Source organism: Botryllus schlosseri, chromosome 14, assembly GCF_051294905.1.
Source record: "Botryllus schlosseri isolate E-star chromosome 14, Bs_hap1, whole genome shotgun sequence".
Taxonomy (NCBI): domain Eukaryota; kingdom Metazoa; phylum Chordata; class Ascidiacea; order Stolidobranchia; family Styelidae; genus Botryllus; species Botryllus schlosseri.
In genome coordinates, this window is record NC_137249.1 from 10,737,639 (window position 1) to 10,753,615 (window position 15,977).

Here is a 15,977-nt window from a genome sequence, read left to right on the forward strand (position 1 = left end):
AATGAATCAAAGAATATCATAAGTTCAGAATATTACGGAGTCAATGCGAAAGAAACAATGTTAGTCGTCTTTAGAGGATGTTTCTGAGTTGGTTGAGCCAATACACAGAGGGGGTCAGCAACGAAGTACTATTTTACCTGAGTACTAGCGTCATTGTGAGTTTAGGCTACTTCCACTTCTACTTGACACTTTTAAGGTAGTACTTTTTTGTCAGGTTTGGGATTTTGTCAACTAGAAAGTAGCTTTGGCGCATGATTGCATCCCCTTCAAGCGTGAGGTTGTCATAACAACTGGGCAAAATAGCCCCAGTACCAACGTAACTAAATTAATTTTTGAAAATTGCACTTATTTGTGGTGTCATCACCCTTTTGCGTTGATCAAGAAGATGCAACATGCAATGTTTACAGTTGTCACATGGCATCAATTTCTAAAACTAAGTGACCCTCAACCAAATCTACTTCATGTAACGAATTTCTTGACCGCTTTTCAGAAATTCATTTCTACTTCCATTTGAAGTACTTTGGACATGTTCTGGAAGTAATTAGTGCTACTTGTACTGGAGTATAAATTAAGGCATTACTTCTACTCGGTTCCCAACAATGACCACGTTGACCACGTCTGGGTATAGGATGACCGATCTTGTCACTGCGTTTGAGCTGCTCTAAGAGTTATATGATAGTTACTTCCCTTAGTTCGGTAAATATCGCACCTATGTGACATCAACTATTTATCAAAATCGAGTGTGATTTGCCAAATCCACTTCAATCGCAGTTGCGACGTAGTGGTAATAAAATCGGCATTGTATAAGGCAACAATAAAGTGCACTGATTTGCTTAGTCTTGACGGCAGGTTTTCCCAAAAGATACTTCCGATGTGTTCAGCGACATTTGTTTTATAGCAGCACGCCAGCACCCAAACCAGCAGACAGTATATCCTGATCCTTGCGGATCCCGGCTGCTTCAGTCATATCTTCCATCCAAAATCAGGCCCCACAACAGACAAATAGTACTGCTTGAACTAACAAATACTCTTACCAGAATATAAGCCAATCGCTGCACTTCAAATGCATAAATTTAGGTACATATGATCAGAGTTGAGTACCGTAATACAACTACGTTACCGATGGATTTCTGCGTAATTCTGACGATATCATTCTAAATGCTTTGTACAGGATTGACATCTAGCATAGGTGAATCTCTGATGACTTCTACAACAAATTTCCGAAACGTTTACAACCAGAAATCAACAGTACACTATGCGATATTTAGCACTGAAGCAGGTGCGCGAGAAAGTAGCTTGCTAACCAATTTGTTGTTGCTATGCGTATCTAGTCACGTGATCGAAGTCCTGCAAAAGGCCTATTGCCTGTAGCCAAATGGAAACTGTGACGTGTTACAATTTCATTGAACCGTGCGATTTGCTTGTGTCGACACCATATAGGACACTATGGTGGTACTATAGAGCATACTTGGACAACTAGATAATTCTAGTTGTCTAATTTCACTAAATTAGAGCGAAGTGCCAGTAATCTAATTCTAATCTAATTTGTGAAACGTCTCGATGCTCTAATTCTAATTCTAATCTAATTTGTCAAATGTCCCTATTCTCTAAATCTAGTTCTAATCTAATTATTGTTTTCCTGAAAATGTCTCTTTGTCCGAGGCATATTGCACTATTTCAGTGAGTTAACAAGAATATCTCCTCTTGCGCAGGGAAATCCAGTGCCAAACCGCCATCGCCTTACTTACACCGCACAGTCATCGTAGATATTATGACGAATAATAGCCTGCTAGAGTAGCTTGTATTGTGCGAACAACATTCTAGTTTTTAAAACTTTACGTTAGTACATCGCCGTTCTGACTAACATGGGCGGTGCCCATGGTTACCATAAAAGAAGTAATATTTCATTAAAGTATAATAAAAATCGAGCCAAGCTTGGTGTACAGAAGTTAACAACTCTCATGGGTATGGGAATGCACTGTTGTTGTTGTTGTTGTTTATTAAACAAAAATATGTGACGCTTATCGCCTGACGGCCTTTTGCACCACCCACTGTGATTTGATATGAACTGAATTTTGCTGTATTCATTTCCCATATACAACTTCATTCAATTTCCAAGTTTTTGGGAACTGAGTAATTCAAATTCTAATCTAATTTGGAAAAAGCTTAGTAGCTGTAATTCTAATTCTAATCTAATTTGGAAAAAGCTGTGTAGCTCTAATTCTAATTCTAATTTAATTTGGAAAAACTGTGTAGCTCTAATTCTAATTCTAATCTAATTCAGAAAAGCTGAAAATTTTCTAGTTGTCCAAGTCTGCTATAGAGTGGTACGTGTGGTACGAGTTGTATAGTGGTACGGTAACACGAACGACAACAGTGATTTTAACGTATGTGCCGCGAGAGGTCAGCTGGTGAGCTGTGACTTGAAGTGTGGTAACTGCGTAAACGGCGTGCGGAACAAAGATTCGACACGGTTCATGTTCGCGCTACACCTGACAATTTATCTGCAGAAATGGAAATGGCTATAACTCGAGAGATTGCGTAAGCCTAACTGGAAAGGTCAACGAGTTCGGACACATACGCAATTGTTATCTCATAGATTGGATATGTCATATTGAATACAAAACATCATTCTGAAGAACTACGGATAGCAGCCTCCGTAATTCGGTGCCGGTGCAGCATAGGAGATTTTGGCCTTGAGGCTGGAGACTGTCACACGGCACATACGGCTTACGGTCTATAGACTATAGTGTCTATATGTCTGCTGCAAAATCGCCTTTGGAAAATATATTACCGAATAAATACGTGATTGAAAGCCGAAAACTTGGTACACTGTTACATGAAATCATCGAGAAGTAGCCTCATGACCGTTTTCGGTATGGTACACAGTCAAAATTAATACGAACAGACCAACACCGAATTTTGCGTAAAATTTACTGAGGAATAGGCTGATCAAGCGATCAGCTGTTAGCCGCCATCGAAAACGAAACAGCTATCGAGCTTGACAGGGATTGTAATTGTAAGCAAATGGCCTGAAGGCCACAATTGCACGGTGAAATTATAGATAAATAACCTACGTAGGTTAGTTATCTATAGTGAAATTGACATTGAAGAATATAAAATAAAACTAAATAGTTGCTAATAAACCAATGATGATGATGATGATAAATGCAAACCGAGGATGTTAGTAAACTGCTTCATGATATCATCATCTCATCAACTATCTCAGTATGGAACACAGTTAGCGTTAACACAGATACACCGGCTTTTGCATGAAATCCGCAATGCGTTATAGGTAGGCTAAGTGTCAGATCAGCGCACATCTCTACCATACTCGACCTTGATAACGAAATTGCTGCCCGAATCATTGAGTACCAACCTTGAGACTTGGCACAGCGTTCGATACTAAAATCAAGATGTACCATGCAAAAGCTCATGACGGATCTAGCTGAGGAGCATGTTAAAATCAATGGAGACCAATACCGGCTTTGCGTAAAATATGTTTGCGATAAATGACGAGTCAGCTCTCACTCGACTTAGGAAACGAAATTACCACTGACATAGTTCAGTGACAAACTTGAAACTTGGTACAGCGTTCGATACTAACATTAAGACTTACTGTACCAAATGTCATGACTGATCTCGGTATGGAACATCGTCAAAATCAATGGACACCAATACCGGCTTTTGAGTAAAATCTGTTTGCGATACATGACGGATCAGCACACACTCAACTTCGGAATCGGAATTACTACCCTAAACTTTGAGTATAAACCCTAAAACTTAGGACAGTGTTAAATACCACCATCACGACATGACATACCAAGTTTCAAGAATTATCATGGAGTGAAACACCATCAAAATCGACCTATACCAACAAATATCGACTCAACGCATATGACGGTAACCGAGTTCAGATATAGATACGATTGTTACATCACACCTTAAGGGCAAGTAGGCTGTGTTGCCCCGGTTGCTCGGTAATTTTATGAATAGGAGAGAGTAAATCACCGTTTCTTTATTGTGCGCGGCTTTGAGAGAATAGACAGTGAAAGCTTGTTATGAGCGCTACCGGGGCATGCCCCGGCTATAGGCATTCGCAAAGCGAAAACGCGGAAGAGAACTCGATTTTCGCAGAGACTTCGCTATATATGGGCATTTACAAGCGAAAGGACAAGAGGAATACGATTTTCGCTGTGATTTCGGTATATATAGATTGCTGTGAGTCTATAAATGGTAAAGAATTGTTATTGAACAGAATTTTAGGTGGGGTAATGCCCCAGGACGAGCCGCCACTGTATAATAACATTCTTTTGGGGGACATTTATATGCTACATGATATTTTTCGTCGCGCGTCGTCATGCGATTTACTATCACATTTACTGATTTTGATATGGGTACTACCACTTTCGCAAAAACTGCAATCAATCTAAAATAACCTTCATGTACTGAAATAAGCCTGATCGTAATCGCAATTAAAGGTGAACGCGGAGACATTAAAGGAGACATGTTTAAGGCCGATAAAATGCTTTATTCAAAGATTGTAGTTCCAAACTTGGGGGTCGTTTGCATTTATGCTGGGGTTCGCGCAGATGTTGAGCGTAATCAGCTTCCAAAATATCCCGTGAGCAAGTCTGGGCAAAGGTGCTGATTTCTCTTAGTAATCAGCTCGTCAAATTATGATCTGGGCCATAGAACATTTTCAAATTGGAGATGAAGTCGCAACCATAAAAGGTTGGAAACCACTGGATGTGGGGTGCTTATAAAGCTCCGTGGTGCGCACCGGCATAAGCCTGATAAACAATCTTTTCGGTGTGACATGAACATGACTTAACGATGTACAATTACGCTCCATGTATTTTCGAAGTCATCATCCTGTATAAGCTCTACCGCTAACTTTCATCATGTGGGCTGAGAGAGGATTAAACTATATATGGTAATATATGGAAGAACCAATATTATTGACAGAATTCATTCAAAAAATTTAATGACCAGATGCATATAGCAAGCCCTCCATAAGTTGCATCGATCCCCCCATGGTTGGCCAGAAATCATTGTTTATTTGGGCGGGAAGGGGCTGAAACAATGTGGTTTCGGTCCCGGTTACACAGCACACAGCCACATACTCTTGAACCGGATCGTGACCATTTTCGGTCTATAAGCAAAGCTTTGCTAGTGTGAGGTCATATTGACAGACACTATGCTTACTGTAACTCATTCTAAAATCCACTAGTGGGCGCTAAAAGTGCCAGGAATTTGGGTCACAGAAATATGGTAACCCTAGCATAGTGGTGAGGATAAGCGCCATGCTACTCGATTTCGCGTCAGAGGTTTACCCGGGGTCCCTCTTCCTCCACGTCGCTGTTCTTACGGTGACAAAAAAAGCGCAAAAAAGGCGCAATGAAAGAACGCACTTACAAGGAATGGAAAGATCCGCGGAATATACATTAACATCGAAAAAGAACTGTGACGTCGGACACTAGGTCGAGGTGGATGCCAGTAACTGGTCGTTCGGCATTCTCCTATATCTGTTCATTACATCGCATCGTATGTTGATCAGATTATCAAAATGTGACTAATCAGATTAACATATAATCTGACTATTATTGATTGAATATATTCACTTGGACTCGGACCTGCATGACTCGGTGTTGAAGTGAAAATGACTCGAGTCCCAAAACTATGAAAGTAAAATTGACTTGTGACTCTGACTTGGTTACAACCCTCCTAGATATCCCTGGCTTCATCAAGTCGTTTCGACTCCTTCTTTCCTTTCTTTTATTATAGTATCCAAAGATGATAACAAAACCGGCGATGATGATGAACTTTTGCTTGAATCATAGTCATTCTAAAATTTCAACAAAAGTATAATAAAGTACTTAAAATTAACTCTGTAAACTTAATTTTTTATTGAATTGGTGAGCATGAGTGAAAGTGTGAGAGAGCGTGTGGAGTTTAATTATAAGTAACTAACCTACGTAGGTTAGTTATCTATAGTTTAATCGGTCACATCTTGATATAGGAAAAATTGGCATTGAACCTGCGCAAGATGGCGCTATCGGAACATCATGCATTCGTTGAGAAATAAGAAATCGATAACTCGTTATGCATCGATGCTCGAGCAAAGCTTAGGTGGATCAATATAATCGAACATTCAACTGTTGTTGATTCCTGATCTCGTGACTTCGTGTTCCGAGGTGGGTTCGACGTGTGAGGAGCGCGGGCATTGGACTTGGTTTTAGCGATATACAAGAAAATGGCGTGAGAATTTTGATATAAGGGAATTTGTCGTCGTGAGTCTATGTCGTTTTCAAAACTGACAGTAGGCCTGCATTTGTGTTTTGAGTCTGCCCCTACATTTTATGACATTATTTCGCTATGGGACACTAACCGTGAATCTATAGAATGTAAACGTGGAATGGCAACGACCGATTTTGCAGCTTCGTTCCGCTTCGCTGAAGCTTTACTCTGACTTATTTTACGGCAGCTACTGTAGGATTTCTGGCAATCCAGAAGCTGTCTTCAAGAGCTCAGAATCTACTGAATCTGGACTTGATCGAAAGCTACTGTCGCACTGATTCCGAAAATATCAGTCAAAATACGGTCAGGCTCCGTACTTGGATGAAAAATCACCCTCAACATCTAAAATCTGCATTGTTCAGAACAATCGGATGACCGCAAAACAATGACCATAACAATGACCCATTGCGGCTCTTCGATTGTTCGGACAATGCCGATAATTCAGACTTGGAGGGCGAATTCTAAGCGGTTCAGTGCCTGTTTATATTTTCATTTACATTTTCGGAGTCAGTGTGACAGTAGCTTTCGATCAAGACCAGATTCATTGAATTCCGTACTCTGGAAGACGACTTTTGGATTCCCAGAAATCCTACAGTAGCTGCCGTAAAATAAGTCTGAGTAAAGCTTCAGCGAAGCGGAACGAAGCTGCAAAATCGGTCGCTGCCATTCCACGTTTACATTCTATAGTGAATCTATTTTACTTCTATCGAATGTAGCCTACATGCGGTTATATTTTGAACTCATTTGGTTTTACCCCATGGAGTAAACAATTGATGATTTCACATAGGCTATATTGCGATTTTTGTTGAAAACCTATATGCATAATTATTCATTGACTACGTTATATGCAATATGCATGCTCATTTCTCATGTATACATCGAAAGCTCATATCATACTTATTCCTAAAACGTATATCATATTCGGCGCTTCCTTCGTTATACCAACCAACAATATTGAGCAGTGTTGTGTTGTAGGGCCTGTGTTCGTTCCGCGACTTCCGCCCCTTACCACATTCATGAAACTATCGGTACATTGCACTAATAGTGCATTGCTTCGCTATTGTAGTTATGCATATTTTCGTATCCAAGGGAACATTGAGAATTATATTTTTACAATTGTTGTGACAGTTGCTTTCATGGATAGGCCCACTACTTCCAGTAAATTATAATCTAGAATTACCAGTGCTAAGATTCGAGACTTGTCATACTGCCTGTTGCCTGGAATCGGTGGTTGTTTTCGTCAATAAGTTGCGCGTGACGGAAGGGTTTCTTCCATAGAATAATTAAAGAATTGAATGAAAAGTTGCGCGTGACGTTTGCCACCAATTCCACTCTCAGTGCCTGCCAATACTTTTCTAGCAGCTTTTTGATACTTTGTTAATCCAATGCGATTTAATCCTCACGGAATTTTGTGGTTATATCGCAGTTTATCCTGGGTGATGTTGACTTACGGATCAATTGTTGAAGGTAGTGAATTGAGGGTCCTAAATCAAACCCCTTAAATACTGCCCATATTAGCATCATACCGTATGATGGGATTTACAGTTCAGGGGTCTATGATAGGTCTCCTGTGACTTGATAATGTTACTGAAGTAGTCCGTCATATATTTGAAAGCTATTTGCAAAAAAAAATTCAAGGAAACCCTCATCCAATGCCATCTAATTTTCTATTTCCTTGTGGAGTACATTGAATCTGTCGAATAAATGAATAAATATGCCTATTTCCAATGACGACCATACTTGACTGTAGATTAAGATAACAATACAAATTATTTAAAGAATATTGACACACTATTATGACCACCTGAATTTTGCGGTTATGAAATCATTTCAAATTCCAATTATTCAGTGGCTTCCCTATCTTACATATGACACGACTAGAATGCCATGACATGATTTCGCAAAGTCAAGGACGCTGTCACCATTGAATGATAATCACATAGATTTGGCCCTGGCCGTACAGGGAACTATGTCGTGCGCAATCAATTGTTCAAACGTTAACGAGATTACACCCAGAATGGCAATGCTGTTCAGATTGAAGTAGAAATATGTCAATGTCCTTGAAGAATTTAATGATTTTCAACATTAAAGGGGCACTGTGCTCTAAAAATGATGTGGTCTCAAATTGAAGGTAAAAACGAACAAAAATTGTTGGCCGCAGCCATTTCCTTCAGAACGCCACCGTAATGGAGCTGCAATTTATTGAAATTTCTACAAGACCAGCTGCCGCGGCTGCTTAACCCGTTACATGGCACGATATCTGCACCGTCGCACTTGCTCGACGCTATTAGGCAGTCACGCGGAGAGCGAATTTTAGATAGTTGTCAGCCGATGTTATGAAGGAAATGTGTCTAAGTTTCGTTCTCTGCGTGACTGCCTTATCGCGTCGAGCAAGTGCGACGATTAAGGCATTGTGCCATGTAACGGGTTAAGCAGCCGCGGCAGCTGGTCTTGTAGAAATTTCAATAAATTGCAGCTCCATTACGGTGGCGTTCTGAAGGAAATGGCTGCGGCCAAAAATTTTTGTTCGTTTTTACCTTCAATTTGAGACCACATCATTTTTAGAGCGCAGTGCCCCTTTAATGCTATATCGTTACATATCACCCATTCGATGTCAACATTGTAACATTTCTGGAGGATGATATATTGCATACTTCTGTATAATATACCCTTTTGTATGTCGTTTCACTGTCTCATGAACTCGCGTCCTGGTTTCTTTGGACTTAGTTCTCAGTGGTTTATGTAAAAAAGTGTGCTTATTTTATAGCCATACTACAGCAAAAATTCTGTTGAGTGGTTATAGCCTCTTGCAGCCTAGGTACAGAAAAATCCTGAGAATCTGTTTCACAGTCAAGGCTTCTAGTGTTGTCACCATCTCAGTTTTGATAATTTGCTTTAGTGCATCAATACAATAACTAATAATGTGAGATTTACTCTTTACTTATCTTTGAATTCGGAATAAACCCAACATGAAGCTGTCATATTACAGCGGCAGCTTACTACGTTTAATGTTATTTGTCGAATTGGAGAGTAACTGTTCTATTGAAAGGCAATTTTGAGAAAAAATGCTTGCTAATACGCAATTGTATCAATTCCATCTGTACCACGAAGGTATAAAACCACCTCAGAAAACATTACCCCAAAATATGTTGGTTGTATATTGGTCCCACTGAACAATTTCAAGTGTATGATTAATGCATTTGCATCATCTCCCGACATTGTCCAGGCTGTGATTTAGTAACAGGCCTGTTATTTGTGCATGATTGTAGCATACCAATATGTTGCAAAAATGAGCAGCATTCCTGAGGCCTGTAAATTCAAGTTTCAAGATTTTATTTCAGTTTCTAGTATGACAGTTTTGTGAACTTAATCATTTATCGAGGAATTATCCAGCAATCAACTTTATTGTAATCATGTGAGTAACGAGTGTGTTAATTTTTTCAAGTTGCATGCCTATTTTTTCAATTGCTCTGCATCATAGATAGTATCCTGCACTTCCTTTCAGTGTGCTTGTCATTCTTCCCTCATCTAATATTTGCCTACTGGGTTGGAATTCATTCTGAACCAAAGAATTTATTCCTATACTGCAAGATAGAACACAGGAGTACGTACTAATGGCTAACTATCAGGCTATCCCCAACGAAAGGTAAATGACCAAGTGGTTTCCGGTATGTTGGATTGGTTGTTCGTTTTTGTTTATCAGTGAAAAAATTGATGTTGTTCACTGTTCTTTTAACATGTTGAGGTATTGGTAACCACTGTACTGGGGAAGGGAAGAATAGGCTTGTTTATGTATACAGATGACATGGATTTTTAAAATAGTGTAGCATTCTTAATGTCACAATATAATATATGTTATATTGGAATCTAAACTATACTTGATGTGGGAATGTTTGTAGTAAAGTTGGCCTACGTTCAACTTCAGCAAGAGAAGAGTAGGAATTTCTGTAAATCAGGGCATTTGTTATATTAGGGGATTTTGTGGCATTGTTTCTTGAAGCCCGCCATACGATATTCTTACCAATTTACTGGGTACTATGATATATCAATACCTTGTGTGAACTGTAGAATTTAGAAAGCCTGATAGATTTAATGCATGATGTTGTAGGCCTAGTGAACTGCATGTGTTGAATCATGTAGGCCATAGGCCAATAGAAACTGCATTAATGGTGAAATAATATGATTTCCTGCCTATAAACAGATACTTATACGACATCACAAGATACCTTATGCAAATAGGCCCAATCGCAACATAGAAGTTAAAATATATAATCTGTGGTATGGTGATGGACTGCTGGTCCTCCTAATTTATGTTTTGTTTGCGATATTCAAGTTACTGATCAACCTAATGCATTCTTCTTTTGATATGGACGAATTAGCTTGATGTTCAACCAACTTTGACAATGTCACACTCACATCGTTCATTATATTTATTGGAGTTGGTATTGGAAAGAGCATATGGTGCATGTGCCTTACTGATTAGCGGAGTGCATCTTCATTTCATGCGTATGTGAGAGGGAGACACCCATTTCATGGGAAATCTGCAATAGATTCCTATTGATTTATTGATTTCTTCGGTGGTACATAAGCTGGTCTCTATGAGGGATATAGCCATCTGTTATCTTGCTGTGCTATACCGATGCATTTCGCTGAGGTTAATATGTGAACTTGCATGCTCAAGGATAGGGTATTTTTATAGATTTTATTAATGATCACTTGACACATATTAAAGTATCATTTTATTCCACTGTTATTATTAGTCCCTCTATTATCTTGGCTAACTTGAACTATTAATAGGAAGATCAATTAGGCAGAGATAATACTCTTGATAAACCATTGTGAACTGTGTTCTACATCAGCCGTTCGATGCGATATTGAATTGTGTCCAAATTGCTCAACTGGGAGCTGATATGCGTTTGATATATCCCCATTCTTGCTGTTGATCCCATCTGATGTTTCGGGTATTGACTTGTGCAATTATTTCACAATCTATACATACAATCGATGGATTCTCAGCCTTTACGTTTACGAGCTATAATCGTTTGCCACAATGCTGGATTCCCATGTTGTCTTACTATCATTGTTGGTCTCTCTCTCTTTGTCTACATTTTCACTTCAATCACTGTTTTTCTGACTGCCACATCATCAACGTGTAGTCTAACAATAACATGGGATGTCATTGAAGTCTTAACCATAAGAGTCGTTGATTTAAGCTCCAGCACCCAGACATGAGAGGCATATCAGCATTTTTCAAAACTTACTTGCGATTAAGAACACTGCTTTTTTTACAGACCCTCATTTTCAACTTCAATGGTATTCTGTTGTTCAGATAGAAGTCACTTGTTATTTCATATTATATGTGCCGGTCCGGTACTGTGATGGTTTGTCCAATCATGTATGTCCTGTCCAATCTATAATCCCTCTCCCAGTAATCCAAAATGTCTTGTGTACCAATATGTAAACTTGTATATCAATTATTGTTGGCCAGGTCATATGGAGGCACTGATGGAAGTGGTCCTTCTGGGACCAGCAGCAAAAAATTGCAGCAAACGCAAGCACAGGTTGACGAGGTCAGCATGATTTTTATACAGTTTTTCAATTTCTTCGCAGACTGATGCCCTGCAACACAACTTACCAAAATTTTCCGCTCAGTGTGGGGACTTGAGAATTTTGGATAGTGTTAACGTTTCACTGATGTGTGTATCAAACTTCTTGGCGCCGTGTACTGGCCTGGTTTCCTCCATGTTTGCATTCACTGAATTTTGGTCATACCAAATCTGGTGGTTGCAAACTCATTGTACCTTTCAAAGCCCATTCCAACGCCACCTCCGTTTCTCTGCTTATGCTTTTTGAATGTCTTAGGTCGTGGACATCATGAGGACCAATGTCGACAAAGTGTTAGAAAGAGATCAAAAATTGTCAGAATTAGACGACAGAGCAGATGCACTGCAGCAAGGCGCGTCACAGTTCGAAACACAAGCTGCTAAGCTAAAGAGAAAGTATTGGTGGAAGAACTGCAAGGCAAGTGTTCGATTACATATTGACTCGCCATTCATTTTCTTAGATATTGCAATGGATGGTAGCCGTCATCTATCTCATCTAGCTCTCGTCTTTGAGAATGCCGTGAAAATCGATCTCAATATTGTCTGGTGCTACCTATCCCATTTTGATTAATTTAGAAGCTGCCCTTGCCAGTTCCATATGAAATAATGTTGTTTTTGAATCAATGTCATGGTAATTACAAGACTAATGTTTTCAGTCCCAATGACCAACTTTGGAATTAGTCTTGTACTGGTAATAGACATGCAATGCTTGAAGCATTAGATTACCGTGCTGCTATATGTATACCATGTCTTGTTGCAGATTTTGATTAATCATCTTCCAAATCAGATACAAAATTCTGAACTGGGTTACAACCTTACAAAATATCCATTTTTGAATTTTTGCCGAATTTTTCACACTGATGTCTTGTCTGATATGGATGCACAACTCTTTTTTTGACTTCTTATTGCACAAAGTCACTTGACACGATGGTGTTGTGATTACTCTCACAAACTCTATTGTTGTGTGTGGCCGAATGCATTATGTTTCCAACGGCGCCCTCAATCACACATTTTTGTGAAAGAGCAATGTAGCACAGTCTCAGTGTCATCTGAAGAACTGAGGAATTTTTAACCATCCACAAAAGATCATTTATTTTTTCTTTATAATGACCTGCATATAATTCAATCCTTGCTAACATTTAGTGACTGGGTCCATAGAAAAATTTCCCTAACCATAGTATTTGATGTGACAGAGACTTTTATGCTTGAAATCTATGCCACTGGGATTCTAAAGACAATAGTTTTCTCTCAAATAATAACTCTTTTGCAGATGATTATCATACTAGCAGTGGTTATCGTAGTAATAATTGCCATCATAGTCAGTAAGTATTTTATATTGTGTATGGTATCCATAATCCATGCATGGGTTACCGTGGATGTCTGGTCAGAATGAACTGTGTATGCGTATTGTTGTCTGTACTGTACCGTTATCAGATGTTGACACTTGTGTTTGTCTTGTCCTTTTTCAGATGTGGGCCATATTGATCGTTGTTATATTAGCTATTCTCATAATTATCATAGGTGAGTATGCATGTTATGTATTTCTTAAAATTATGCCGACGCCGCTTTTGAACTATGCTAGATCTCTGAATTCGCAGTAAGAGCCATCTTCTTTGTTACTTAGATATTAATAATTCATGGCCGATCGAGTTTTTTTTACGGAACAGTAGAGATATCCTTGCGACTCGGGTTAGCAACGACTGCTGAAGTCTTACCTTTCATTTCCAGATTGGTCCCAGACCAACAATTCATTATACTAATGTCAGTGAGCTTAAGGATATTAATATCAATATTTGTTATCTCTGGCAATAAAAATCAATACTTCAATGCATTTCGATCCATTTATCAATATAGCACTCGATTGCTGTGATGTTTTAATTTGAAATATAAATCCCAACTTATGATTAGTGCTGAGAACACTGAATTGATATAAAAAAAACTGATGACCTACATATGAAACGCACAGCTGCGATTGGTGGAACACGCAGAACAATTCAATGTCAACATACGCTTTAGTCAGTTTAAAGGGCTTTAAATATGATCTGGTCTCAAATTTAGTTGAAAGTTATCCCCTGAAAATCACTGTATTCGAACTGAAACTAAAATATTTTTGTTAAATGTACCATTTCCCTCCGTATATATCTGTGGTATCAAGGTTACACATCAATTCTTAACCCTTTGTGTCGAGAACATACAATAGTGAAGTAATACATGCAAGCAGTTTTGCAAAGGGTTTAGAAGCGATGACGTGGGACCATGATACCACGGAGATATATTGAGTGGAATGGTACATTTCACGAAAATATTTTATGAAGTGGAATGATACATTTCGTGAAAATCTTGGCTGAAATTAGAATATGGTGGCTAGCGGAGGATAATGGGTGCTACCAAAGCGTTGTTTACACTTACAACTTGATTTGAGATCACATCGTATTCACAATACAGAGCCCCTACCCTATAATGATTCTATTGCGATAGCCTAGTTTTACAATCCTGATGGGAGGTTATTTGCTAGCATCTCTGTTGCACTCGTTGGTACCGATTTTGTGGTCAAGGAACTGTTGTACAATTGTTCATTGATGTTGTTTCTCATATTGGAGAGCATGTTGACGATGAGCAGTCTGCTAAACTTGTATTAACCGAAATTTTCCATTTACGCTGCCTCGTAAAGTTTACTTCACGTCAAAATAAAAAGCTTCATCAGGTGAACGAGATAACTTTTTGAAAAATATTGCTGTGCATTTTTAGGGGCCCTGACTCATTTTGGGAGTGTTTATGGTGGAACATGTCACCCAAAGTCAGCGAGCATGGATTTGGTCACCCACAGAAATGCTGCAATTAGAATTTGCGTCGGCCATTATCATTAGTTATGTCAGTCTGTAAATCGTGGTGGTTCAATGAAGTAAATTTATGGTACACAATATTAAAAAAGAAGCTTGCCCCGTCTGGAATTTGTTTTTCAATAGATGTACCACCACGTTTTAAACGGGCGTAGTATAGCCTGCGTTCTCAAACAATGTAATTCTACCGTTCACACGTTAATTTTGCTTCAGTATCTGTGGTTGGTGGGAACAACGGTAGCGGGGAATGAACGTTTCGACCTCAACTAAAAGAATCACTTGGAATATGGCGCTGATGTATTGTATGCTGCCGCTGTACAAGAGGACATTGTTAATTATGACTAGGGGGTCAGCTGTTTCGATATAAATATATATATTTACATATGTATAGCCACTTACAACTTATTATAGTTCAATTTTTGATTGTGCATTACTCGTTTTGAATGCCCAGGATAAACTAATTACACAATACAATGTAGCAGCTGAATTTCGGGCATGATTAATTATTCAATTAATAAGCAATCACAATCAAACATACATGCAGGTTAACCTGCTTGAGACAAGACCATCAGTGTAATCGTTTTTTCCGACCAAAGCGGATGGTATAGGTCTGTCATGGCCACCCATTCTCTGTAATGTACGCGATTGCACATTCTTCTAGTACGGTATTCGGTAGTAGGTAAATTTGTTTTTGCTTTTGGGTAGCCTGTGTAGGACCTATTGAATAGGCCATATCATTGGAGTATTCTGATTTGAATAAACGTAAGTGTCGTGCAATGCGTTGGTCGTTATTTCTGAGCCTTGGGTTCATTCGGAGATAGTGGGTAGAGGCGACAGTGATGAGGACGAATGGTCGGCGGTTCTAATATTTTTATGCGCTAAAGACGCACCATGCACACAGCGATGCATACAAAACGGTGATGTAGTGAACAGATTCTAGGATGTCGAAACGGCCAAGTATGGTCTGACCCAGTGGTTCTCAACCTTTTTGACCGCGCGGACCGGTGCACCTTCAAAAATCGAAATTAACCATAAGTTTAATTACGACAAATGTAATGTATGCTATACAAATGGATCATTGTGAACTTCATTTATTGCTCTTTTGGGCGGTACATATTTATGCGTGATTCTGTTGAAGTTTACGCATGGCGAAGCTCACGAAGTCCTGTTAAAGATCTTTAACTTGATAGTGATTGTTCGGTGTCCTTTGTAAGGAATGAATGCTGTTTTCCGG

At 39.0% G+C, this 15,977-nt stretch overlaps 2 protein-coding genes across 7 annotated transcripts in view; one reads left to right on the plus strand and one right to left on the minus strand.

Moving 5' to 3' along the window:
• Positions 1 to 1,112, minus strand: part of LOC145455596 (5-hydroxytryptamine receptor 2B-like) — a 176,945-nt gene extending 175,833 nt beyond the window's left edge. The window contains exon 1 of the mRNA XM_080333573.1: positions 1,102 to 1,112. The gene's annotated coding sequence lies outside the window, so the exon portion shown is untranslated. The remainder of the gene's footprint in view (positions 1 to 1,101) is intronic.
• Positions 1,113 to 8,881: 7,769 nt separating this feature from the next.
• LOC145455603 (vesicle-associated membrane protein 3-like) lies at positions 8,882 to 15,520 on the plus strand. Of its 6 annotated transcripts, XM_080333586.1 has the most exons (7): positions 8,888 to 9,715; positions 9,806 to 9,946; positions 11,789 to 11,870; positions 12,163 to 12,321; positions 13,174 to 13,225; positions 14,575 to 14,607; positions 14,957 to 15,520. In XM_080333586.1, the coding sequence occupies exons 2-6, from the start codon at positions 9,915 to 9,917 to the stop codon at positions 14,592 to 14,594; spliced, it is 345 nt and encodes a 114-aa protein (XP_080189712.1). In that variant the 5' UTR covers positions 8,888 to 9,715; positions 9,806 to 9,914; the 3' UTR covers positions 14,595 to 14,607; positions 14,957 to 15,520. The 6 variants fall into 6 exon arrangements, with proteins under 6 accessions (XP_080189709.1, XP_080189708.1, XP_080189712.1 ...); XM_080333585.1 differs by lacking the exons at positions 13,174 to 13,225; positions 14,575 to 14,607 and adding an exon at positions 13,373 to 13,424 and having other exon boundaries at positions 8,918 to 9,715; XM_080333583.1 differs by lacking the exons at positions 14,575 to 14,607; positions 14,957 to 15,520 and having other exon boundaries at positions 8,882 to 9,715; positions 9,782 to 9,946; positions 13,174 to 13,365.
• The last annotated feature ends 457 nt before the right edge of the window (positions 15,521 to 15,977 follow it).

Bases quoted from the DNA above. Each gene is read 5' to 3' on its own strand.
- LOC145455603 (XM_080333583.1), top strand. From the start codon at position 9,915: ATGGCTAACTATCAGGCTATCCCCAACGAAAG. The intron at 9,947-11,788 runs GTAAATGACCAA...ATTGTTGGCCAG, and splicing joins CAGGCTATCCCCAACGAAAG to GTCATATGGAGGCACTGATG. The intron at 11,871-12,162 runs GTCAGCATGATT...TGAATGTCTTAG, and splicing joins CGCAAGCACAGGTTGACGAG to GTCGTGGACATCATGAGGAC.